At 41.7% G+C, this 27,408-nt stretch overlaps 1 protein-coding gene across 1 annotated transcript in view; it reads left to right on the forward strand.

Moving 5' to 3' along the window:
• Positions 1 to 25,063, forward strand: part of MEGF10 (multiple EGF like domains 10) — a 118,532-nt gene extending 93,469 nt beyond the window's left edge. Inside the window, exons 13-24 of the mRNA XM_061188116.1 lie at positions 4,861 to 5,007; positions 6,195 to 6,329; positions 6,856 to 6,984; positions 8,352 to 8,480; positions 10,660 to 10,788; positions 12,984 to 13,112; positions 15,206 to 15,442; positions 16,528 to 16,655; positions 18,021 to 18,144; positions 21,885 to 21,929; positions 22,763 to 22,969; positions 24,879 to 25,063. Of these exons, the coding sequence (XP_061044099.1) occupies positions 4,861 to 5,007; positions 6,195 to 6,329; positions 6,856 to 6,984; positions 8,352 to 8,480; positions 10,660 to 10,788; positions 12,984 to 13,112; positions 15,206 to 15,442; positions 16,528 to 16,655; positions 18,021 to 18,144; positions 21,885 to 21,929; positions 22,763 to 22,969; positions 24,879 to 25,063 (1,724 nt within the window). The remainder of the gene's footprint in view (positions 1 to 4,860; positions 5,008 to 6,194; positions 6,330 to 6,855; positions 6,985 to 8,351; positions 8,481 to 10,659; positions 10,789 to 12,983; positions 13,113 to 15,205; positions 15,443 to 16,527; positions 16,656 to 18,020; positions 18,145 to 21,884; positions 21,930 to 22,762; positions 22,970 to 24,878) is intronic.
• Positions 25,064 to 27,408: the final 2,345 nt, after the last annotated feature.

Consider the following 27,408-nt stretch of genomic DNA (forward strand, 5'->3'; position numbering starts at 1 on the left):
AGCTGAAGTTTATCACAATCACTCAGCCATTGCCTAGCAACTCGTGAAGGCTATCAAAGAGCTCTTTGTCCTCCGTCCTGGCAAAAACAGCCCTGCACAGACCTCCTTATCAGTGTTAGAACATTTATCAGGAAAAAATGCTTCCATTGAACCAGAGAGTCCTGCAAATTTAAAGATATCCCCTTCCGATTTTGTCCCTTCTTCCAAATAGTGTAGGAAGTTGTTTCCTGAAGTAACTCGTTTTAAAGCCTCTATCTGTACTTTGATAAACATTCCAAAAGAATTTCCTTAAGATGTCCCATAATTCTTCTATTGCTTTATAATCTGGACTAACATTTAAAATCACAGACCTGAGCTCATCAAAGTCTGTCTTGCCCAAAATAAGCAGGGCAGACATTTTCACCCCCTTAGCTGGGAAGAGTCCCCATTTTAAGTACACAAAACATTAACGTGTTGGGCTTCCTGGTTTGAGTGCTCTTCTTGTAACTTCTTCAGAGAAGCAAAGAACAATATGGTTGCTCCATACAGTTGGAAAATGGTTCTGAATATTATGTTGGAAAGAGGAACTGTGCTTATTGACTCACTCAACAAACATTTATTTAACACCCTCCATGTGCTGGGTACTGCAGTGAACAAAATCAGGCATCATCCGTCTCTCCCTCACAGAGCTGCCAGAATTCCTAAACTACCCTGGATGGAATATGGGCGGGGGGATGGTCTTTCATCTGCATTCTCTCCTGCACCTCTATGGAATTCATCTTGCCCCCAGGTGCCATTGATTTCATTCAAGACCTTGTCATTTTTATCACTTTTTACTTGGGTAACCCAAAATAGCGACCTGACATGTCTTCTTTCTTCCAGGCTCATCGTCTTCAAACCATCATCTTCCCTCCTACAAAGCACAAATCTAACTATGCCTCTCTCCTACTTAATTGTCCATCTGGTCCCTGTTAACACCAGGAGGAAGCTCATACTCCATAGCATGGCATCCTTGGCTCTTCCCTACGTGACCACTGCCTGCTGCCCCGCTGCCTTTCCTGCTTTTCCCAGCACCAATTTCAGCTGTCCCCAACACTTGTGATTTCTGAAGGATAGACACATACTTCTTAGGGCCTGAGCCTTGCACCCACCATTCTGTTAGCCTGGGACCCTCCTCCACCTTCACAAGCTAACTCCTTCCCTAATCATGATCCCCAGACAGGGTTGGATATGCCTGTTCTGGGGCCATTATCACTCTAGAATTGGAGGTCTTTCTTAGAGAACCTTTCAAGAGCAAGCCAGCAGTTTCTAGACCCCTTGAATGTTTATTGAGCTGAATTCTCTTTTCTGTCTTTGACAAACAAGGTAAGAAAAAGATGTCTTATAGCACTCCAGCAAGGTTGGCAAAGAGTAGGATGAGAACAATGGAAATAATTAAGGAATAAAACACATACACAAATACACACACACACACAAAACACACAGCCCCTCCCCCCCAAAAAATGGTTAAAGCAAACTTACAATTCCCTATCCTGGAGAAAGTTTCATTGCAGGGTTAACCCTATATGGAGGTCACATCAGTGGCCATATACCAAGTGTGACCTAGAGAAGCACTTACCCCAGTACTACCTCCTGAATTTCAGTCAGCCTCACTGCCTGAAATTCCACAGCTAGAGATTTATTTCTTAGGCTTCTAACATGTATGCTGTCTTAAAATACTAATATTTTCTAGAGAAGATAACACCTCAGCAATAATACATTTATCTTATCTTTTTCTGACTGTAAGATGAAACGAAAGATAACAGGAGGGCGCAGAGGTCCAGAGGGGAGGAATAGCAATAGAAGAAAATGGTGCAGCAAGAGGAAAAAAGACAGCTTCATGCTTTTTTCCTGGAGTTGCCCCTTGACTGAAACATGCTTTATATTTGTCTCCAAATAGATTTGGCATTAATATCTGCAAAATGATGACTCACTTTTACTAGTGATAGAGTGAAAAAAAAAGGAATTGAATTTTTAAAGGGAGTTGGTAATAGAATTGTTATAATTTACTTGCCAAGGAAAGACTTCTTTGCAGCCCTAAAATAAAAGTTACTTAAACGTAAGCTTGGTTCTATTGAAATATGCTCATATGATTGGAGACAGAAGGCTTGATAGATGATCTCTAGAATTCCCTGTGATTCTCTGGAAATGAAATGATGGGTAAATCATGTGAAAAAAAGCTTATCTTTGCAATGGATCTCCTTGCTATATCGGGGGCCTTGTTACTTCTATGAAAATTACCTCGATAAAGTTGATTGTAACTGATGGTTATGTTAACCAGCTGGACAAACCTACTAGAGAAGAGGAAACAGATATGAAATAAAGGATCACTTTATTCTGATTTGCCAATCTGCCCTGGCGTCATTTTTCTTGACATGCTTTGATTGAGAATGTGCTAATTAATACATAAATCATGATAATCTCTAATGTGAAAAAGCAGCATATGCTTTTTGATCTAAAGTGTATTCCATCTTAACTGCATTTATTGTCATGTGGAGATTTGGTAAGTAGTTGATAAACTAAATCACCATAAATGGCTAAATCTCCACCTCCCGCAAACTCCTATCCCACAAAAAAAGTGTCAAAAATCAGGACTAATTTTCAGGATGATTTTCAGATTAACCAGATAATCATTCAGCTTCCACTTCTTTAAAATCCTAACTCGGATTTGCCTGGGTAGCTCCAGACCAAAATGGCCGGGGTCATCTGGATCTCTATGAAGCAGGTGTCCCATATTAGCTGCTGCTAAATAGGAGTCCTGGCTCACCATCAGAGCTCAGAACTTGAACTTGAATAGAGAGTGAAGCCTGTAGCGGGTTACCTTTATGGGTACTTCTTTCAAATTTGGAAAACAAACTTTAGATTTGCAGCCTCTTTCTTTTTTTTTTTTTAAACTAAATATTTCAGCTTACTTTTTTTTTTTTTAAACTTTGGGTTTATTTTATTTATTTATTTATTTATTTTTGGCTGCGTTGGGTCTTCGTTTCTGCGCGAGGGCTTTCTCTAGTTGTGGCAAGCGGGGGCCACTCTTCATTGCGGTGCGCGGGCCTCTCACTATCGCGGCCTCTCTTGTTGCGCAGCACAGGCTCCAGACGCGCAGGCTCAGTAATTGTGGCTCATGGGCCCAGTTGCTCCGCGGCATGTGGGATCTTCCCAGACCAGGGCTCGAACCCGTGTCCCCTGCATTGGCAGGCAGATTCTCAACCACTGCGCCACCAGGGAAGCCCCTGCAGCCTCTTTCAAAGTGGCTTGCTCCTCAATCCGTTTGATGCTTCTGCCTAGTAGAGCTATGAGTCAAAACACCAGCTAAGACTCTGGGGCAGCTTTAGCACACTTGGGGAGCGTAGCATTTGCAATTCCATCTCAGTTTTTCGAAAGAGATTTGGAAGAAAGATCAAATATTTGTGAACTCAAGAAAGAAAATATCATAGTAGGCCAAAATTCCGCATTTTATTTTATGGGGAACACTTAAACCCCAATTGGCTTCTAACAGGCCTGCTTGCCTTTCTTCAGCTAGCAGCCAAGCTAAAATAACAGTCTGTTGTAAGTTCAAGCAAAACACAATGAGGTCTGTGCTTTTTCATGCCTACTTAACAGCCTGTACCATGCAGAAGACTTTCAGATGGAGAAAAACAGGAACAGTCAAAAGTGGAGCTATTTCAGCAGAAATGACTGGCCACCAATTAGCAACGTTCACTTTATGGTTTGGGGCTGCTTCTGTGTTAAGGTTTGGGCCATGGTAACTTTTCTCCTAATCAATTTAGGAGCAAAAACTTTAATACGAAACAGGGCCTTGTCAGCCTCCTTGGTGCGGGCGGAGTTCGTGTTCTGGAATCATCAGAGTGGGAGTGGGCTTGTTCCTACTGTGTTTTCACTTGGTCTGAGGCCAGCAGTCGCCAGTTCGCTCCTAATTATAACTCATTCTTCTTGCCTCTCAATGCAAGGAGCATTTCTTTGAGTTGTGAAGTATTCTGACTTACAAGAAAGAGCCCCCTGTGGCATTTCGAATACAGATTTACAAAAGAAACTTCCATTTATCTCAAATAAAACCTGGTTTTATTTTTATTTTTTGCAACTTTGGATTTTCTTTGTTTCCTTTAGGCATTTGTTCACTCGAAACTGACTCTAAAGTTTCTCTATTTCCAGATTGAGAGTTAAACACCTGCATATGAGTTCATAATAATCAATAGCTTAGACAACAGCTATGAGTAACATCATTTGTGATATTCTGCCTGTGTCTGCCCAATGGCAGATTAAATGTTTAAAGAGGAATTTGGTGGCACAGATTAGTATATCTTTCTGTCTTGCACACTGTATTTTCAAAATATTTTAAGACTGTGTTTATTTGTTTGCTCCAGGGGAAGATTTTCTTTATGTAAAACAATTTAACCACCTTTTGCTTCACCTTATCTTTTTACACTTTGTCCATTTCTCCATCAAAACAAAGAATGGGGAAGGGAGGAAGTTGCCGGAGGCTAAAGGATATAGTATTTTTGATAAATTTTGCCTTCAATAGACAGAGCCCTTGGGCTTCTCCTCTGCTCTCTCCTCCTAAAGAAGAAAAATCAGTATAACAAAGATGTTCTATTCCTTCTCCTTTATGACACAACAGAAAACAGTTCTGGGATTATTTTAATGTTATGACGATATGATATACGATCCAATATATGATGATGTATTGATGTGTATAAGTGGATTTTAAGCCTTGTATCATCCCCACTCACTGCTGCCCGTGATACCTCAGAGTCGATATGGTGACCTTGGTCCTGGTCTCTGACTTAGCATCCCAGGTGCCTGCCCCAACGGCTTCTCACTCAGCCTTGCCTGTGTGCCTTGTTTCAGGTGTCCACTGTGACAGCGTGTGCGCTGAGGGACGCTGGGGCCCCAACTGCTCCCTGCCCTGCTACTGTAAAAACGGGGCTTCGTGCTCCCCTGACGACGGCATCTGTGAGTGTGCGCCAGGGTTCCGAGGCACCACTTGTCAGAGAAGTAAGTGTCTCGTTAGACGGCAGTTTCCATCTTCCCTTCTCAGATCGCCGTGTACAGAATCCTGATCTCTGTCCCACCCCTCAACTCATAGAAGTGTTCTGTTGCAGTCGAGGGCAGGGGAGAGTGGCGAGGTCACCCTGTCCTTTGCAGAGCTGTCCTCACTCGATAGCCCTTCCCCAAAGGCTTCATTCTTTCCAACCTTCAGGACTAACCTAACAGATGGGGCTTTAGCCATTTCTTCTCAGTAATGCTTTCATTGCCTCGTTGGCATCATCACCAGTTTCTTGATCCTGCCTTAAATTTTGCAAATGGTGTTCCAGAAATCCATTGACCTGTAAATATTTTATTCAACCATTTTGGCATTGGCCTTACCTCAATTACCAGAAGTCAACACCAGCTAAACTTTGCGGCAAATCATACATCCTTCTAGTAGTCTGAAAGCCAGTGCTCAGGGAAAAATAGGATTGCGGAGCTTAAAATGGGGGCTGACGACATTGGTCAATAGAATTTTTGAGTTAGGGAGTGATCCATAAGATTTCCCTCAATCTTTTAGTAAATGTAATCAAGAAAGGAATATATGACTAATTGTAAGATACATTATTCTATTTTTTTAATTATGATTTTTTGCATTAAGGGTTCTATGCTGTCATTCTATACTTAAATCCAAATAATGTCTTGGGAAGAACCTAATTATAAAGCATTTTGCTCTTTCACTTTTCAATCACAGTCATTAACCTGGACCATTTTGAGGAGGAACAATCTTTTAATTCTGACTGTAGATCTATTTATTGCCAGAAATGACTCTTAAAGAATAAAGGATTAACGTGTGGCTTGAAAGTATTTATTTGGGCCTTGTTCGTATTTAGAATTTTATTTCTTTAATTTATTTGCTCAACAAAAATTCCTCAAGCCCCTGCTCTATGCCAAGCTTTGAGCTAATTGGGGCCATAAATGGGAAAATAAAGAGAACTAAGACATTTTGCCTGCCCTGAAGCAATTCAGAGTTTACTGGCTTCTTTTCATTATTAAAGAGTGCCCTCGTTCCTTTTGTTGTTGTTTTATACTTGGAAAATTCTCAGTATCATTAAAAAGAATTTTTTTTTTACCTCAAACTTGAACTAGATCCTTATGTGGAATAAGAGAGAAGCACATCTCCGGGAAGATAACTATTTCCTTTCTGTTTTCAGTCTGCTCCCCTGGTTTTTATGGGCATCGCTGCAGCCAGACGTGTCCACAGTGTGTGCACAGCAGTGGGCCCTGCCACCACATCACAGGCCTGTGTGACTGCTTGCCTGGCTTCACAGGCGCCCTCTGCAATGAAGGTAGGGTGCGCAGGCTTTGGGAGAAATACGTGGTGGTGAGCAGGCCGCATGCAGCCTGTCCTCAGGCTTCCCGAAGGACACGTACGTCTTCAGCTAGCAGCTAGCGATGCCTTCTGGTATGCTGTGGCTGCAGCTTCTGTAAATATGACTTTGAGCTTTGGAAAAGCTGGCTTGCCAGTCCAGCACAATCTCTTTATTCTCTGAGCTGTGCTACTTTTCAGTTTTAATTGGAAACAGCCTTCCATGAAAAATCAATATGAGGAAGGATTTTGACTCCTTGAGCAAGGAGCCAGGAAGATTTCTAGAAATGTGGTGATGTCTCCTGATTTTTGTTGCCTTAATGAGGGTCTTTGGCTTCAGATGTTTGTAAAAATGAGCTCATTCAGGATGAGAGATGCTCTTGAGTGGAGGCAGCTACCAAATGGACGGCTGGGTTGATGACCTTTAAAGTCATTTCCTATCCTGAGTCTAGGGTTCTGTGAGATGAGAGGTAATTGTGAGTTTCTGACCTATGATTTATTCACAGTGTGTCCCAGTGGCAGATTTGGGAAAAACTGTGCAGGAATTTGCACCTGTACCAACAATGGAACCTGTAACCCCATTGACAGATCTTGTCAGTGTTACCCAGGTTGGATCGGCAGTGACTGCTCTCAACGTAAGTCTTGTTTGGGAACAACTGATCAACCATTTATTTACATTTGTTTTCAAATTCTTTAGGATTGAAGTATGAGTATTTAAATAATCAAGAAAGACTATATGAATAATTATAAGATATGTTATTTAATTTTTAAGTGGCTTTTTTCCCCTCAGTAAGAATTCTATGCAGTGGTCCTGAATTTAAATCCAACTCATGTCTCGGAAAGAACCTAAATAGGTAGCACTTTGCTTATTCACTAAAATGATTCTTCATTTGTAAAATGAGGGTCTTGTACTCAGAAAATCCATTCAGAAGTTCATTCCAGACTTCAAGTGTCAGCTATGATTTTTCCCTTGCTCTTGGGCAAAAATGGTACACACAATTACAGGAGAAAATTTTTTCATTTTTTAATTACTTCATATTTATTTATTATCTTCTTGGGGCCATATTCCCTACTGGATAACCATATAGAAATTGTGTTTCTTCTTTTAAGTAGTTCTTGAAGTGTTAGTATGAATAAAAAGTACTTCTTTGGTAAATCAAATCATTTTACCCCATAATTTTAAACGTTATTTCACAGATACTTTATCTGAGGTTCTGATTGCTCTTCAGTGGGCGATGACCCCTAATGATTTAATTTGATTATTTTCCGCTTTGTCCAATTAAGAGTTTTTACAGTAAACCAAGTCTTACAAACAAATGGGAACCTTCACGTTTAAAACAAGCCTCTAGGGACAGCTCTAGAGTAGAGTGACACGTGCAGGTTTAGACATCACAGACGTGAATTATATGACCTTGGGTTCCTTAACTTCTCTCGAGTCACACCATCTTGCCCATATGGTCTCTGCTCAAATGTCCTCTCCTCAGAGAGGCCTTCCGTAAAGGAGTAGCCCCCATAATTCTTGTCCCCCTTTCCCTATTTTATTTTTTCTTATAGTCCTTACTGCCCTTATTTTTTTGGCCGGCTGGGTGGTTGGGTGGTTGGTTGGTTTGCCTGCCTCCCCTACTAAAATACAAGCTTTCAGAGGGTGGTCTGGACCTTGTCTTGTTCTCTGCTATCTCCTCTGGGCCTAGAACAGTGCTGGGCATATATAGGTCTCAATGTGCATTTGTTAAATAACTAAATCTGTAAATTTGGAATGAGTTTACTCTGCCCACCTCGCCCTGCAGTCTGTGTACGAATACCATGTCCGTCATGATGGCTGCTGTCGCCATCAGCATTACCATCTGGAATTGAGACAGATGTGGAGCACGGTCTTTCTCAGTCCTGATGCTCACTGCTGACCTGTCACACGCGAGGAGCTGTGTAAGGCGGGTGGGATCCTCTCTTCGGGGTACTGGCCTCAGGACTCTCACAGAGCTCTCCATGCGTGCTGTGCTTTCAGCTTGCCCACCTGCGCACTGGGGTCCCAACTGCATCCACACGTGCAACTGCCACAACGGGGCCTTCTGCAGCGCCTACGACGGGGAATGCAAATGTACTCCGGGCTGGACGGGGCTCTACTGCACTCAGAGTAAGTGGCATGCCTTTGGAGGCTCACCAAGGGGGGGCCCACCCCAGGGGACACGGCCCCGCCCTGCGCATGCATGAGCTGAGCTCCCCGAGGTTCCTGGCATTGGAGGGTTTCATCACCCAGTGACCCTGAGACATCTAAATTCCTCTAGGCAGTTAAGAGATACCACGTTCCAGGTTTGCTGTCCCTGTGTCATATCAGGACACTGAGGTGGAGTGATGCTATAAGTGACGGTGTGCAGCTTCTTTCACTTCTCTCCTTTCACCAGGCCCTATTTACATGGCTCAGATCCCCTGTCATTTATTCTAGCAGCACAAAGATTAGGATAAGTGGCAGTGATTAGAAAGGAAGTGAAGACAACAAGCCTCACTGCCTGACCTAATGTGTGTTCCTGGAGAAGACCAATTCTGTGGTTCTCGAATTTTAGCGAGCTCCAGAATCACCCGGCTGGCTGGATAAACACAACTGCTGGCCTCGCTCCCAGAGTGTCTGATTCATTAGGTATGGGGTGGGACCTGAGGATTCACATTGCTAACAGCCTTCCAAGGGGTGATGTCAGTCTGGGATCATGCTTTAAGAACCACTAGTTCTTTTTCTCCATTTTATGTCACACAATGTCTTCACTGTCTCGTCTTCTATGAGGTTTTTAGCGTCATAGGGTATAATGTACAAAGTACTCCACAGCTCAGCACTGTTGGGATAAGAAGACTGATCTCTGCCCTCTTGTCTTCAGTGGAATAAAGGAGGCAAGACAGGAAAGCATGTATTATGGTGATCAGTAATAACAATATATAATTTTAAATCACGGAAATGAGCTGAGGAAGAAAGATGGGTCAGAAATCAGTCAACTCTTATTTAATACTAATTAGAGAACATAATTAGAGAACAGGCTGAACAAGTCTTTTGGAAGTTTCTAGAAGGGGTTGTAGACCTTGAGCCATGATTTGAAAGGAAAAATTGACGAGGAGGGAGGTTGTCTCAAGCGTATTCTGCCAAGATTGTATGTATAGAAAGTTTTTCAGCTCTTCGGAGAAAAGAAAAAGGAAAAGTTATTGTGCATAATTCTAAAATTAGGACCTGCTTCAATCAGAGGACCTTTTGAAGTAAAAGCACAGCACAGTGGGAAGAACATGGGGTCTGGAGCCAGACCTCCCTGTGTTTGTATCGTGGCCCTGCCATCCTGCCATTTGCTGGCTGTGTGACTTGGGCTCAGTTTCCATCCATAGGGTGAGAATATCTATCCCTGTGTTTCTGGGTTATTGAAAAGATTCAATGAGAGGATGCAGGAAAAGAATCTGTCACAGAGTAGGTGCTAAATAAATATGTGGAAGTGATGTCATTGCATGCTGGCATCCATGCTCTGCCTCTGTTTCTTGAAAGTTGAGCTTTCGTTAAAACTTCTATAAGAAAAAGGGAAGATTAAAAAGCACATGTGATGCTTGGAAGCAGCCGTCGAGCAGCCCTCATTGAAGTTTTCATGATGGCAGAGAGCCCTGAAACACTCTTGCAGGGCAGCTGCTGGCCCAGGAAAGCCAATAGGACTTGTGCATGTCCTCAGCCCAAAGGCCTCAGTAGTCTGGGTCTTGAAAATTGTGCAGCAGTAAGAAGGCTTATTGCTTTTTTTAACAATGCACCTATGAAGTGCAGGTTTTTTTTAAGATCAGAATTCTACCACACATCTTTTGCTGAAGAAGATACTATTACATAAGAGAGTAACAGATAGGGAGGACAGGGCCAGTAGCAGACTTGGAGACATTCTGTACTATAAGTAAAAGCATGTAGGTAATTTTAGCAAAGTACTCATTTCAGTCCATGGAATTTGAGTCCAGGATTCTAGTAGTCGAGTGAAACAAATGAAAGGAAATGTGCCCGGACTTCCATGGGGTTGATGGAATGCTTTGTAAGAAGACACCAGCTTGCCTCCAGGGATACCAGTGATGGTTAAACCGCCCCAGGCGTGGAACTGCTCTTCCGCCTGCTCGTGAAGTACAAGTTCCTCCCAAGAGCTCCATCTTGGGACTTCAAAGAAGCCGTTGTGAGATGCTGCGATGCGCATTATTATCTTTATTCTCGCTCTACTGGCTCAGCGTCCTTCAGGTTCAAACACAAACATGTTGGAGGCGGAGCTGGGTTTCTCCTCAGCGGGCTCCTGACTCTGCTGTCCTTCCTTCTCGCACAGGATGTCCCCTGGGCTTCTATGGAAAGGACTGTGCGTTGATATGCCGGTGTCAAAACGGAGCCGACTGCGACCACATCTCCGGACAGTGTACTTGCCGCACCGGGTTCATGGGGAAGCGGTGTGAGCAGAGTGAGTGTGAGAGCGAGGCACCTCTAGGCGCTGTTATTTCCCCTCCAACTCCTGACGATGCGAAGGCAGGACCCACAGCTTTGAGGCTGTTCCGCCTGATGGCTGGTCCCTTAACAGCGCGGTTGACTTCCTTCCCCTCCCAGAGACCCCGCTACCTTGGGATTCTTGCTGGCTGTCCTTGTCCTCAAAATTCTTCTTCTGAGGAACTGATCAGGGCTCTGGGTGGAGGGGCTGTGGCTACAAGGATGAAGACAAATTTCAAGTTTTCCATCTGTTCATCCTGGCTCTTTCTTCCTCCCCTTCTTATTTTTGGAACGTGGCTGCCCAGAGCTTTAAAAGAGCCAGTCAGGCTTGCCCCACGGCAGAGGCAGTGCCAGGGTCTCGCAGCGGAGGGCTGTGCGTTCGGTAGGGCCAGGTTGGGTGCGCGGGGGCAGAGGGGCTGGGAGCCCAGTGCCAGCCCCGCCGTGGGGGAGGGGTGAGTCCGTGCAAACACGGCCACGCTTTGGACAACCTTCTCTTGATAGTGCTTTTATACCGTTTCCACTAACTACTCCTCATCTGAGTATTAACAACTTTCCAGACAATATGTTGCCTTCAATTTTTTTGTTGTAAAAATCCCACTCAGGGAGTATATACTCTATTGGAATTCCCCGTCCTTCTGGTTCCATTTCTACCCCAGCAGCTATGCATCTGCTCACAGGACTGTAAGAGCATGAGCCTTAGACTGAGTATTTCAAAGTAGTTTATTGTTCCTTTCCTCTGTGACTTTCATTCAGTGTTCAAGATGAATAATCAGGTCTTAGGGCCGTATGAGGCTCACTCTTTCACCATAAATGACAGGAAAGGTGCAGGACGTTTCCTGCTTACAGAGGGTGTGCTCTTGAGAAGGATGCAAAAAAGATTACATGGCTGTAGGAGCAATGTGGCCTGGAAAGGTTGATCAGCATAGTAGGACTTGGGCAACAAAGCAATACTCTCCCTCCACGACCCCTCCCCAGAACCTCACAGCACCACTGGGCAGCCAGGTTTGCCTGGCTGTCTATGTGCCAAACTCTAGAATATATCTGCATATCCTCCCATCTAGTAAATAACAAGGGTGACATCCAGGAATCAGCCTGGACAGAGATGGCCCCATTTTAGCTTTGCACTGCTAGTTCATTTAATCATGAAACAGATACTGAGTCCCACAGTTGCCTGCACACTGCTTTGTGTATATAAATATTATGTGTATGTGTATAAATGTCTAAACATATATACACATACATATATGCCTAGAAACCAGAATAGGCTCTAAACTGACTTTCACTTGAATGCCAGCATGGTTATGGGCTTATTAAATAAAAACATCTTAAGTGCTTCCATGATTACTCTGAACATCAAATTAAAATGTTCCTATTTTTGGAGACTTTTCCTAATGCTCATGTGTAAATAGAAACCCTGTGTCTGACAGAGAGCTCTGATAGTAATAGCACATTGCCCCCTGCTGCTCACTTTACAAAAAACATCAGTATTTTGTCATGATAATTTTTACATTTAACATGCCTAGTATATTCTTTGAAATTCATGCCCAACTCTTATACGACTACATTGTAAAAATCTCACTATTTTAATCTCTCGGTCTTCAACCTGCAAATCCAAATTTTGAGCCTTTCTGTGGTAAATGAAGTTCTTACCTAGAAAATTAACAAAGCTTGCCCTCTCCCTCTTCCCCTGCTCCCAGCTAATCCAAGTCAGAATGTGCCTTCAGGAGGATCCTACAGCCTACAGTAAAATATACATGTTCTCAAAGAAGCATCTCTAGTTTATACTTTTCAGCGTAGTCCCCTTCCATCCCATAGTTTTGCCTGGTGGAGTCATCTCAGATTGCCCTTAGTGATGATCTTCATCAGTTCCACTGGGGTTCCACAGACTCTCTACAAACCTCCATCAGGGAGGTGGGTACATACAATAGAATCTGAAAGCGCCCAGAGCTGTGATGAGGGCCTCAGTCTCTGGCCCTGTGCTGCCTGGCCTGTGAGTCCCAGCATGACTCAAGGAACACCAGCCAGCTCTAGGACACCCTAGGTGGTACAAGTCTCCCTGAACAGGGATGCCCTGGAAGGGCTGGCCTCCAGGCACACCAGATCATACAGTAAGACCCTTGCCCCAGGTTCCCAAGGCTGGAGAGCTACATTGGACTCTCATCTTCTCCTCAGAGTGCCCTGCAGGAACATATGGCTATGGCTGTCGCCAGATATGTGACTGTCTGAACAACTCCACCTGTGACCACATCACCGGGACCTGTTACTGCAGCCCAGGATGGAAGGGGGCACGATGTGATCAAGGTAAGGATGCTAGTAAAGCATACTTACTCAGATGAGGACACTCAAGCTGAAAGAAGTTGAGTGATTTGCCCAAGGTTAGATATATCTAGAATATGTTAGTGTTTTGATAGCAGGTTTGTCTGATTCCAAAGCTCATGAGTTTTCTACTGTGCCTACAATTTTTTCAGCTTTATTGAAATATAATTAACCTGTAAAAAGCAACACATATATATATATATAATTATACTGTATATATGTATACACATACACACATATATATAACACATATGTACAACACAAAGTATACAACTTGATAAAATCTGACGTATGTATACACCCATGAAACTATCACCACAATAAAAATAGTGAATACATCCATCACCCCCCAAAGTTCCCTCCCTGCCACCACTAGGTCCCAGGCAATCACTGATCTACTTTCTGTCACTATAGATTAGTTTGCATTTCCTAGAATTTCATATACGTGGAACCATACTGTACTCTTTTTTGTCTGACTTTGTTTATTCGGCATAATTATTTTTGAACCATGTTGCTGTGTGTATCAATACTTCAGTTCTTTTTATTGCTGAGTAGTATTCTATTGCGTGGATATACTGTAATTTGTTGACCCATTCATTCTCCTGTGATGGACATTTGGATTGTTTCCAGTTTTTGGCTACTGCAGATAAAGCTATTGTGAACAGTAGTGTGTCAAGTCTTTGGGGACATAGGCTTTCATTTCTCTTGGGTAAGTTCATAGGAATAGAAGGATTGGGTCATATGGTATGTGCATGTTTAACCTTTCAAGAAACTTGTGCCTGTGGTTTTTAACTAGGGTGTATATCACAGTCACCTGGGACTACCTGCAATATACATAGTCAGTCCTACTTGGGCAATTCTGATTCTGGGGTGGATGGCTCCCTTGAGAAAGATGGTCCTGAAGCATGGCCTTCAGAGAGCTCCTAGCGCATGTGGTGCTTTCTCAATGTCATAAACACATGGGCTGTAAAGGCTTCAGAAAATTCATATAGTGATGTAAGTGAAGTCATCTTAAACAGTAAACTATGTGGGCATTCCTATTTAACTTTCTCTCGTAAAATAACTTTGACATGCTCATGATTTGTATTTGACCATCATAATAATACAATGTTATATTCCACAATAACATTGTTGTTACAAATACATTGTAATCACAGTACACTGGCCTTGGTGCCTGCCTTTTGGGGCAGGCTGTCTTATAAGAAGGTCTAGCATTTAGAATCATAAAGTCATAGGGACATTTGAGCTGGAAGTACCTTCATGGAGGCCATGAAGGATGTATTCATTATTTCCTCTTTTACAGATGATGAAACTGCAGCCTAAGAGCTTAAGGGAAAAGTTCAGAATGTATGGATCAATTTTTTTAGATGCCAGGTTTCTTGATTGTCAGCCCCACTTGTGCCTTCACTTGATGGAACTCAAGGAAGAACTATGTAAAATGAAATTTTGAATTTTAATGAGTAAGGTTTTAGGGTGATGTTACCAGGTATTATTGGGACAGACCTTTCTGTCATAGAAAATACCTCATAGAACATATCTTCTGAGGTAAAAGGCTCATTGAAATTAGAACAAGACAGATCCTGATCTTGGGCCAGATTTCTAATGGACTTATTCTTGACTGGAAGGAAAATTACTTTCCTCTTAGAAATGCTAAGGATAGACATAAAATAAAGTTAGGCACTTGAGTTAGCCATTCATAAGCTTAATGCTGGATAATAAATAAAGAACAATAAAAATTAGATAAATTATTACCCCCAAGTAACTGCTGATCTAAGCGTTTAATTGGAAATCTGTGAGAAGCTCTCAAACCTTACTGTTGAGTCTTTGGGATCAGGAAATCCTGTCTCTTTTTTGAGGCTTAGAGAAGCCCTCTTCTGGGCACGGACAAGCCAACAACATCTGAACGTGAGGAATGTTTGTTTTTCCTTCCTTCTCTGTTTCCAAAAGTTTCTAAATTGACATTTCGTGAACTGAAAATATCCAGGCATTAGCACAGTGGGAGATTTTTGTAAATAGAGACCAGATATTTATCCAGCACATTGTCATCCTTACTCACGTCTCTTTTTCTCCTTTTCTAGCTGGTGTTATAATAGTCGGAAATCTGAACAGCTTAAGCAGAACCAGTACAGCTCTCCCCACTGATTCCTACCAGATCGGGGCCATCGCGGGCATCATCATTCTTGTCCTAGTTGTTCTGTTCCTCCTGGCGTTGTTCATTATTTATAGACACAAGCAGAAGGGGAAGGAATCGAGCATGCCAGCAGTCACCTACACCCCCGCTATGAGGGTCATGAATGCAGACTATGCCATTTCAGGTGAGACTGGACTCACTAGAGGCATTTTACTCCTTGAAAAATGAGGCTTCATCCTGGTTCTTTGAAACTGAGCATTTTGGGCTGTGCTGCCCGTTGTTATTGTCAATCAGCCTTGAGAAAATTTTATGTTTGGAGAAGATGCATTGTTAAAAATGCGTTTTATGTGACAACAGTGGTGAAATCATCACTGTTGTCTTCTATGAGGGATTTAAAATTGGATTCATTATATGGTTGCTTTAAATGTTGGGAATTTCAACCTGGAAGGAGCTTTGGTGGGCACCCAGTCCCAAGCTGTTGTCATATGTGGGGGACAGGGTGGGGAGAGGAGGAGGTGGCCATAATTTTATCGAGGTCATGGAGCAGGTCAGGGATGAGGACCCGGTCTTCTGTCTCTGGCCTTGCGTTCTTCCAAGGTGCCTTCCAGCCTGTCCTGGGGCCCATGGGAATCATTAGCTGCACAGCAACCAAGTTATATAAGAAACAGTTTGGGGGGATTAGCAAGAACCAAGGCTGTTCTTTAAGAAAACTCTTTTGAATCTTCCTTTCTGTCATGAAACCCCGTAAAAAGTAAATTTTTAAGTGACATGCTCGATCCTGAGAAGAAGTAACCACGTAAGTGAAGAATTTGGAAACTTAAGGTATTTATTAATTTGGGGGCAATCACTGAAGGATTTCAGGTGGGTTACATGTTTATAAATTAAGCGATTCTGGGGGAATCCATAAAGTAGCTGATTTACTTAGTAGTGCATTTCTAGTGTGGAATATTGTGTCAAGAATTCGAGTGTTTAAAAAAAAGAGGAAAGTTACAGCAGAAGTAGCTTCAAAGTGATGCCTTCCCAGCTTGTACAAGCTCCAAAGCAAAGAGCAGTTGTTGGCGGATACTTTCACACTTTTCCAGGAGGCAGGTAGGAAGGCAGATGCCTGCTGCTTCTAGAGGCTTTGCTGCGTATGCAGGGCAGGAGGGGATTCTGTCCCGCCTGTGATATGGAAGCAGTCCAAACATTTGTTCTTGTTATTTTGCTTCCCTCTTTCCCACGGGCATTTAGGGAGCCTGCCATCTTAACCATTTCCTTCTCTTCTGGCAGAAACCCTTCCTCACAGCAATGGTGGAAATGCTAACAGCCATTACTTCACCAATCCCAGTTACCACACACTCACCCAGTGTGCCACATCCCCTCACGTCAACAACAGGGACAGGATGACCATCGCAAAGGTGAGAGGAAATGGTCTAAGCCAGTGAGGGTGGGCAGGGGAGAGAGGAACGAACAAGCGTGTATGAGGGCTACTGTTTGCCAGCTGCCGTTCTACGTACATACATCTATTATCTCATTTATTCCTCTAAACAATCCCGTGGGTGTGTATTAGGATCTCTGGTTTACTGACAAAAACCCCTAAGTAATGGGGAATTTAAGTCACTTCCAAACATCGCTTGTGAGTGAGGCTGCCGCGAGGTGAGTCAGTCTCGCTGTCTCTACAACTTGTACTGTTTTCATTGCACTTCTTTGGAAAAATGTTTCTAACAATGCATGCGGTTCTAAAGTAATGTCTCAGACCAAACCTATAGCGGACTCAGGCCTGGGTAAAATTGCCAAGTTTGACTTTTGTGACCACCTGTCTTCTAGTGCCCTTTCCTGGCCACCCGTACTTGAATAATGACAACAACAATAATATGCATTTATTTCACTTGAACCACATGAAATTGAATTTTTGTGGGTCAAAAATTATCAAATAGAAACAACCTGATACTATGTGCCAAGCAATTCTAATCATTTTACAAATATAAATTTGTAAAATGATTAGAATGATTTAATCTTCACACCAACCCTATGAATCAAGAGTCATTATCCCATTTTACAGATGCCCACAGAGGGTGGAGGCCCCAGAGTGGCTCCTCTGGTACCACCCAGTTCACCCCCAGGTCTCTTCCACAGTGCTCTGAAATCCCAAACATTTCTCCCTTCCAAACTGCGCCTGAATTATATTTCCAGTCTCCGTTGTCTAATTCCAGCTCTCTATTAGAAGAAAACCAAGCTAATTAAATTAATTCAGTTGCAATTAAATTAATGCAGCTGGATTTTAATTATAGTGCCTCATAGTTAAATAGCACTTCACATTCTCCAGAGACTTTGATATTTGTCATACCATTTGTTCTTTTTCCCATTCAGGGAGGGAGCAAAGTAGATCATCTTATCCTCATGCTTATGGCTAAGAAAACTGCTAAGAGTGACTCGTACAAGATCATACAGTGTTTGATGGGAAAGCTCAGACCAAGAATTTGGTTTTTTCAGTTCAAAGTTCCATGTATGTAAACCCAAGTAAGGTCTAACTGGCACAGAGCGACAGCAGGAAATGGAGAAGTTGCGGCAGTGGAGGGAAGGGTTGGGGCCGAGGGACACATACTCCTGCTGCCTCTAAGTCCTGCCAGGTCGGAAGCGGTCACCTTGGCCTCTTGGTGCATCCTCATGTAAGGACCAGTCCTTGATACATGCCATGGACTTGCTTTCCCCAGATGGGTAACACTTCACTATGCCATATTGTATTTTCTCTTTAAATCTTTTGTTGTTTATATTTTTAACAGTCAAAAAACAATCAGCTGTTTGTGAACCTGAAAAATGTGAATCCTGGGAAGAGGGGCCCTGTGGTGGACTACACAGGCACGCTGCCTGCGGACTGGAAACACGGGGGCTACCTCAACGAGCTTGGCAAGTCCCCCGCTTTCCCCACCTTCACAAGCATCTTTGTCTTTTAGTCACCGCAAACAGTCGCAGATTCATGACAGTGCCAAAGTGATCTATTGAAAACATGCATGGAAAAACAAAGTCATAGGATTATACCTAATCCCTGTATGGGGCTTTTACTGTCCTAAGGGCTTTATTTATTCAACATTTATTGAGTTCTTACTATGAGCCAGGAATTGATAAAAAGAGACAAGGATCTCTGCCTGCTCGTAGCTTACATCCCACCTCTCCATGTATTAACTCACCTAATTCTCACAAGTACTGTTATAGGTACCATTATTATCATCATCATCTCCCTGTTACAGTTGTGAAACTCAGTCATAAAGAGGTTAAGTAACTTGTGTAAGTTCTCAAAGCCTATTAAATGGTGGAGCTGGGATTTGAACCTAGTCAGCTTGGTTCCAGGGTGTGTGCTTCTCTTTGCTCTCTGTTAATCTGAGGCACCCTCACTAGAGGCCCTTCCTCTTTTAGGTGAGGAAATAGAGATATCAATTAGATATCTAATAGTAAGTCAGTGGTTCTGAAAATAGTTAGTCAGTGGTTCTCAAACGTCTGGGAATCAGGACCCTTTCACACACCCTTAAAAGTAATCGAGGAGCCCAAAGAACCCCTACTGACATGGGTTATATCTGCTGATATTTACCATATTACAAATAAAATCTGAGAACATCTGAAAGAGCTATTTATTAATTTATAATAACACCACATTTCATGATAACATAAAATGCATTTTTATGAAAAACAACTACATTTTCCAAAATGAAACAAAAAAAATTAGTGAGAAGAGTGGCACTGTTTAACACTTTTATACATCTCTTTACCACCTGGCTTAACAGAGGACAGCTAGATTTTCATATCTGCTTCTGTGTTTGATCAGTAGTGATCTTACACTTGGTGTGGCTCCTGGAAAACTCCAACATACACCTGAGAGAGAATGAGAGTGGAAAGGACAAATAGTGTTATATTATGATGAGAACACAACATTTAATCTCGGGGCCCTCCTGCAAAGGGGCTGGGGATTCCTGGACCACACTTAAAGAACTGCTCTGATACCCCATTGAGCATGTGATGCAGCCCCTTCTTTTCAGGGAGGAGCGGAATGATATAGTAACTAACATGTGTACAGTGTCTGAGGGGCAGCAAACCCTTTCATATGTATTTATTTGGTGGTAAGGTTGCCAGGAAGTCCCATTAAATTGGAATTTCAGATAAGAAACAAATAAGTTTTGTATAAATATATCCCAAATATTGTACGAGGCAAACTTATATGAAAAATTATTTGTTGTTTCTCTAAAATTCAAATTTAACTGGACCTCCTGTGTTTTTATTTACTAAATCTGGCACCCCCTACTGTGTGGGTCCTTCCACAAATCTTGTTTTATAGAGGAATAAGCAAAGAGGTGAACTCTTTTGTCCAAGATTTCATAGAAGGAAGGGGGTAAAATTGGCTCTCACAGTTGGTCTTCTGTCCCCCCTCACTCCGATCCTTCTGTGAATACCGTATATGTCAATTCACCTGAGCCACACGGAGGAACCAACCCCTGTGGGCTCTGGAATCCCCTCTTACTATGGAAATGGAAATGTTTAAGTAGCAAATGAGTACAAATTCTTAACTTTTATCTGCATTCTTCAATTGATAACCAACATTATCACTAGGATGTGTATTTCTACATACTTAGAGTAAAATTACTTATATACCAGATTCACATTATACTTACTGGTGAAATCACTTAACTTTAGGGAGGTTAATAATCTAGCTCAAAGAAGTACATGAATTGATAATAGTAAAATACCACCCAGCACTAATGAGGGAAAAGTTCTCTCATTCCATCTCCACTTAATGGAGTTTGTCCTGATTCCAGAACACAACACACAGTCACTGTAATTGTCACCTATAAATTTCTCCGCTTTCTGTCTCAGTGAGACCCAAGGGACTGATTATTAGTAACATAAAATCTTCATTGGAAATTCTGGATCTCCTTGGTTTGTTCCCATCCAAAAGTAATTCTGCATTTAATATCCCTGTAAAGTTGTTGCATCGAAAAAGTCTTTTCTTACAAAGAACAGAATAAGACACATTATGGATAATGAAGTGTGTAGTAGTTTTAAATGATGGGAAAGTTGTGATGCTGTCTGAAAGAGCCCTGAACTTGACACACAAGCTGTGAGATCAATTCCTGGTTCTGTGATATGACACTGTGCCAGTCATCCTCTCAAGACTGATTTGTTCATTTGTAAAATAGAGATAAGGATCACGTTCTGGCTCATTGTATGAAGTAGATTAACTGGAGCATTTGAAAGTGCCTGTTCAGGGATTGGGACAGACAGGAGTTTATGAGGAAGCCCACCTGCTTCCTTGTTAAACCTGCACCCTGATCTTCCAGGGCAGGGAAGAGGGAATCTGCCATGAGTGGCTGGTCTCATAGCCCTGCTCTTGTTCCCTGATTTACTATCCACCCCATGTTGCTCCTCTCTTTAACCCCTTGGGGAAGGCTAGCCATTGCACAGCTAAGATCAAGGCGGACACTTAACAAGACTTTGCCACAGTTTGGAGATGGCCAAGGGAATTAGGCAAAGAATAACATAGAGTTCTTTGATTAGGCTGCTGTCAGGCCACAGGCTGCCTGTCTTCACCGGGTCCCTTTAAAAAGTCCAGAATCTCTAAGACCACCCTCACTTCTGGTACCAACTACAAGTTCAAGGGTCCTCAAGACCACCCACAGGATCAGTAATTTGCTAGAAAGACAGAACTCACTAAGAGCTGTTATACTCATGGTTACAGTTTATCACAGCAAAAAGGTACAGATTAAAATTAGCGAGGGAAGAGACACGGGGCAGAGTCCAGGAAAGTTCAAGTGTGGAACTTCCAGTTGTCCTTTCCCAGTGGAATCATAGAAACTGCTAACTTTTCCTAGCAACAATGTGTGACAAACTATTACATATATAGAATAGATAAACAACAAGGTCCTACTGTATAGCACAGGGAACTATATTCAATATCTTGTAATAAACCATAATTGAAAAGAATATGAAAAAGAATATATATATATATATATAACTGAATCACTTTGCTGTAGCTCAGGAACTGACACATTTTAAATCAACTGTACTTCAGTAAAATAAATTTTTTAAAAAAGTGTTACAGTAACTGAAACACCATTCATTTATATGGCGCTTCAGAGTTTGCAATGCCTTTCCCTATGGTCTATTTCACTTCATGTTCACGACAACCCTGTAAGACTTAGAAGGTGGGTTGTGTTTTCCCCATTTTAGAGATAAGAAAATTGAGGCTCAGCAAGTTGAACATCTTGTGTAAAGTCATGTAGCCAACAAGTGATGAGATCCCAGTCCTTTGTCTCAGTTCTAGCCTGACTGTGTCCTTTCCACCGAGCAACCTTGAATCAAGTCTACTGATTCATCTGTGCCTCAGTTTCTACCCCATATTGACCAGCCTTTCCCAAAGTCACTGAAAGGAGCAGGAGAATGCTCAGAATGCTATATAACATTTTTTTAAACTCTTAAGTACTGAAACATCTGGCGCGAGTGATCTGGTGTCGAGGTTTGGAAAGCAGCATCCTTGGCTATTACCTGCAGTGGGGAGACAGTGGGTGCCCAAGCCATCTTCTCCAAGGACCTGAGAATATTAGACGAGTTTTCTCTTTCTTTCAGTCCTCACTGGATATTTTTTTCTTCCTTTGTTACAGGTGCTTTTGGACTTGACAGAAGTTATATGGGAAAATCCTTGAAAGGTATAGTGTAAATTTGAGGAAGAAATACATTTATCAGAACACAAGTAAAAATTTTTTTTACCTCAGAGACAGAAATAATTTGTTAAACCAGCGAAAGTGGCACTGTAGGGAAAGTGTAGCATTGTTAGCGGGTTTAATTACTCCAGCAAAGACATGAGCACGTTTGACTGCCAGCAAGAGAGTGAACATAGGTGGATCTTGTTAGAGCAGAAGTCTTGGAGAACCAAGGCTTTGATGTGCTGGGAAAACACTCATAATTCCTTTCAAAGAAATATAGCTTGTGGGGAGAGAGAAATATGAAAAAGGAAATAGTAGGGAAAAGAGGAAGCGATCAGCTTGGTTACATGTTCACTGAAGCCTGCTTTTTGGAAGGAATTTGAGGAGTAACTTCAGGTGCACAGACCTGAGGTTTTACAAAGAAGCCTCACAGCATAGTTGCCTTCCTTACCATGATAATAGTATCTTCTTATGCTCCTGGGGTCAGCAACAGATGGGGTCTTGACTGAAGCCTTTGAGGATTCAGAGACTATTAGTAAAATAGAGTGGAATTAATTTTATTTGAGTGTGATAATAAAAATGAAATCAAATCCATGATGTTTACATTGGTGCTCACCTTAGAGAGGAGCCAAAATTACTTTGTGGATGGGTAATTTTATAGCAGATTCTCTCCAAAATACGTAAGAAATGGATGCCATTATTTTCATTGTTAAAAATTATTAGATAACTACGAAGAAAAATAAGTAATTTGCCCAAGTCAGTTATCGCCAAGAAAATAAATGATGTTGCCCATGAAATAGCATTTGCTTTCCCCCCTGCCCCATCTCTCTTCACAGACCTGGGAAAGCATTCTGAATATAATTCAAGTAACTGCTCCCTAAGCAGTTCTGAAAACCCATATGCCACTATTAAAGACCCACCCATCCTTATTCCCAAACACTCAGAGTGTGGTTATGTGGAGATGAAGTCACCGGCGCGGAGAGATTCCCCATATGCAGAGATCAATAACTCAACTTCAGCCCACAAGAATGTCTATGAAGTTGGTAAGTTTTCCTAACCAAAGAAAGAACCTAGTGAGTGGGAATATTCTTTTCAAACAATTTTAAAGTCCTTGAGAATACAATAGTTGCAGTTCATATACACTGTATTGAAACTAATGGTCTGTATTTTAAATGTTAACCTGTGTTTACGGTGATCATATTAGTTGGTGTCAAATGAACTTTTCAGGGAAAATACCATTTAGAAAATTCAAAGTAAGTTGTTTTTTTTTTTTTTTTTTTTACCTCCCACCCGGTCATCCATCTTTTGTTTTGTAACCATAGTGAATATTTTAGCACGCTTGTGGAATAGAATATGTATCATATTAGCTAATATGTCAAGTTAGCCAAAACAAATGGTTCAAGTGGATTAAACAGATGGTTCCATTTCCTGGTTGCATTCATTATATTAATATAATGCTTTTAGCAGAATTGGAACATTTTACTTTTAAATTTGTCTATTAGATTAGTAATACTCTCTGATGTGAATCTGATACAAATTGATAAGAATTCAGTTAGTATTAGAGTTATTTTGATTGCCCCTTGCAAATACCATTTGAGGAAAGTTAAAACATACCAGAGCTATCCTGGGCAGAGCTATCCTGGGCTAGATAGTAGAGCTTTATATTTTCATTTTTCTTTCTCCATATCTTTCTCAATGTTTATGATTTAAGCCTGAAAAAAATTCTCTACTACAGTTGACCCTTGAGCAACATGGGTTGGAACTGCACGGGTCCACTTATACACGGATTTTTTTCAATGGTAAATGCTACAGTTCTATGTGATCTGCAGTTGGTTCAATCCAAGGATGTGAGACCATGGATAGGAGGGCCAATTGTGAAGTTACGTGTGGATTTTCAGCTGCAGCGGGTTGGGGGAGGGTGTGGAGCACCCCAACCTTGCGTTGTTCAAGGGTCAACTGTACTTGTAAATGAAGTGACTTATTTAATTCTAGTCATTTGTCATTCATTTTAGGCCATAGACATGTCATAGAAAGATACGTAATTCTTTTTAAAGTATTAAGACAGCTTTTTAAAATGGAAGCCATAATGAACTACATTTATTTCTAAAAAGTCAGTAACAGTTCCCTTTTGAACTGTCCCCTAAGCCCACCACTGTGAGATGGGAACTCAACTGAGAGCCTGAGTTCTAAAGCTGTGCACTTGTTATGTGTTTCCATGAATCAAGTGACCCCCAGAGGACCTCGTTGTTTTACCTGTAGAGGAAGGGGTTTGGACTAGATTATCTCCAGGTTTTTGCAGACAGTGATTCATGTCCAGGGTTTCTGTATATTCCCTTGATGTCTTCATCCCAACCATACAGTCACCCTTTGTTCTGAGCATCGTTGTGAGCGTCAGTGGGTCTACCAACCACAGGGTAGCCACCTCTATGTGATTATAAAAGGATCATTTGTTTGAAAAAATAATATTTTCTTATATATTTTTTAAATTAATTAATTAATTAATTTATTGGCTGTGTTGGGTCTTTGTTGCTGTGCACAGGCTTTCTCTAGTTGTGGCAAGCAGGGGCTACTCTTCGTTGCGGTGCGCGGGCTTCTCATTGCAGTGGCTTCTTTTGTTGCGGAGCACGGGCTCTAGGCACGCGGGCTTCAGTAATTGTGGCATGCAGGCTCAGTAGTTGTGGCTCGTGGGCTCTAGAGCACAGGCTCAGTAGTTGTGGTGCACGGGCTTAGTTGCTCTGCAGCATGTGGGATCTTCCTGGACCAGGGCTCGAACCCGTGCCCCCTGCATTGGCAGGCGGATTCTTAACCACTGCGCCACCAGGGAAGTCCCTTCTTATATTTTTATAAAAGCTCCTCTGGTGTGTTTGATATTTGCAAGGAATGCCATATTCTTTTTTTTTTTTTTTTTTAATTTCCATTGCTGATCAGTTAATGTGTCCCTGGTTGTCACAGAACCTACAGTGAGTGTTGTCCAAGGAATATTCAGCAATAATGGGCATCTCACCCAGGATCCATATGACCTCCCAAAGAACAGTCACATCCCTTGCCATTATGACCTGCTGCCAGTCCGAGACAGTTCATCCTCCCCCAAGCAAGAGGATGGCGGCGGCAGCAGCAGCAGCAGCAGCAGTGAATGACACCAAAGGACCACTGGGTAGCCGCTGGAACCCTTTCCAGAACTACAGTTCGGTTCTTCTCCATCCTCAAGTTTGCCACCCTATGTGAATGTTAATCTGCTCAGTAGGCAATAGTTGGACATGAACCAGAAAGCTCAAAACTGAGGGTGACTGACTGTAGGTCCTTTTTGTACAGGTGACTCAGAAGGAGATAGCAATGTGATTTCCCATTCTTGTTAGTTTTAGAACTGCACCCATGAAGCAAGACTTATTGTAAAATCTTGGCTAAAAGCATGACCATGCAGGACTCTTTCAGCGACATGGGTTGCAGTGGACGTTGGTATTGTTGCTTGAAAAATTTAAATTTAAATGTTTTCTTTCTCATTTGCATTATAGAGCTGTACCTAGGATTGTGCGGTTTACCATAAAATTTACTTCATAAAAGTGTGAATCACTCAACGTGTAGAAGAAAAAGGGCCATCTTATTGAGTCCTTACTGTTTAACTTCTTTCAGCTGGACTCGGAATTGTAAGGATAATATGAGCCCAGCAGGAACCATTCTGCCAAGTGGCGTTACTGGATAGACTCTGAATAAACTCTAGAGGTGGATAGCAAATTTAAATATGAGAACTTTAGACTTGTTTTAGAATGAGGAAGTGTACCGTTAGAATTACTTTAGAAATGCTAGAATAATTGCAGGAATCAATACGCAAATGTGCCAGGCGGAAGTGCTTCTCTCTATTTGATCCTTGGTCCACTTTAGATACATGACATTATTCTGATTACTGTCCCCATCATACACATTCACCACTTGAGATCCATAACATATCAATAATTATTTCATGAATATAGAAATGAAATAATTTTATTTTTGACAGATTGGATTGAATGAGTGTATAATGATTGGAAAAAGTTGTAAATTTTAGGTGTACGATGATGCTTAAGTTTTGTAAACCATTAGTAATACAGGCTGTAATATAGAATTAGCAGAAAGTTTTGATTAATTTTTCCCTAGAAGTGACCGAAATATTTTTGTGCATATTTGAGAAAGGGGCACTTTCCTTTTATTAATTGTTGATTTAGAGAAACTATGCTTAAGCTGGTCTTTTGCATTGCTAATATGACACGTACCCCATTTTTCATCAGTTTGTATTTCCATTTTTAAGTTGTATATTCTATGTTTTGTAGTGTTTGGATTGTTAATGAAAAAATATTATATGTTTATTGTTTCTTGTGTTATGGCTACTTTTGTTTTTGCTTGAGAAAAATGCACTGTTCTTGTTTCTTTTGGAGGGAGGAGATGAAAATATGTAAATCAAATCCATTAAAATTGGTCATTACTAAAATAGTACAATAACCACAAGTGAATGGCTTATAATGGAAATAGAGAAGCTTTTTAATATTCTGAAATGGGGTTCCTTTAGATCCTGAGTCTTGGTTAAACCAAAGGGAAGGGGAGCAGGGAGATACTGTTGCTGAGAAAGTACCACAGACTGGTCTTACTAAAGGCCTTCATTAGGGTGATCATATGATTGATCATCCAAACTGGAACACTTCTGAGGGTAAATGAGGGCATTATGAACAAGTATCCTGCAATGGGCTTAAATTTGGACTGTTACAGGCAAACCAGAAGAGGTGTTCATCCTGTGCATACTTATGCATAACATTTTTCACTCCAAGATAGTTATCTCAAGAGGATGCTGATACATGATGCAAGAAAACCAGTTTCTCTTTGACCTCCCTGAGCAAGCTGAAGGGCTGAAAGGCTGAATGAGGAAGCAACTTCATAAGAGAAAACAGTGGTCATCAATCTTGTAAAGACATGAAACGCTACTTGGTGTCCTACCTCAGTGAGTCAAGACACAAATATGTACTGCACCCCTGTTCTGCCATTAGTATACACATGGCATTGCACCCGCCAGCTACTGAGTTGGGATATCCAGTGCTTTCCTGTCGCACACCTGCACCTGTGATGTTCGTTTGGTCAGGTGGATGAGAGAACAAACACACTTAGAACATTCACTCCTTTGATGGCTGTTTCTTTCAGGGAACTCCAAAGTTAATTCAAGGAAATGGGGAATCGCCCGGAACACACCTTAGAAACAATTGATTTATTCCAACAGTTACCTGCTGGTTGGCCCTTTGTTCTAGGGGATAGATTTCTAATTGAGACACTTGTGGGTCAATAGCCACAAAGAGTCCTTTTTGGTTAGAAAAAAAGAAGACATCTTTCCCCTTCTTTTTTAAGATTCATCTCTTCAGAGCTCCATGGTAAGTTGAGTTTCCCCATTACTCCTTGGAGATAAGTTAAAAAACAAAAAACAAAAAACAAAAAAACCAGTTTCTTTTCTCATTCCACTATTAAA

This window comes from Eubalaena glacialis, chromosome 4, assembly GCF_028564815.1.
Source record: "Eubalaena glacialis isolate mEubGla1 chromosome 4, mEubGla1.1.hap2.+ XY, whole genome shotgun sequence".
Taxonomy (NCBI): domain Eukaryota; kingdom Metazoa; phylum Chordata; class Mammalia; order Artiodactyla; family Balaenidae; genus Eubalaena; species Eubalaena glacialis.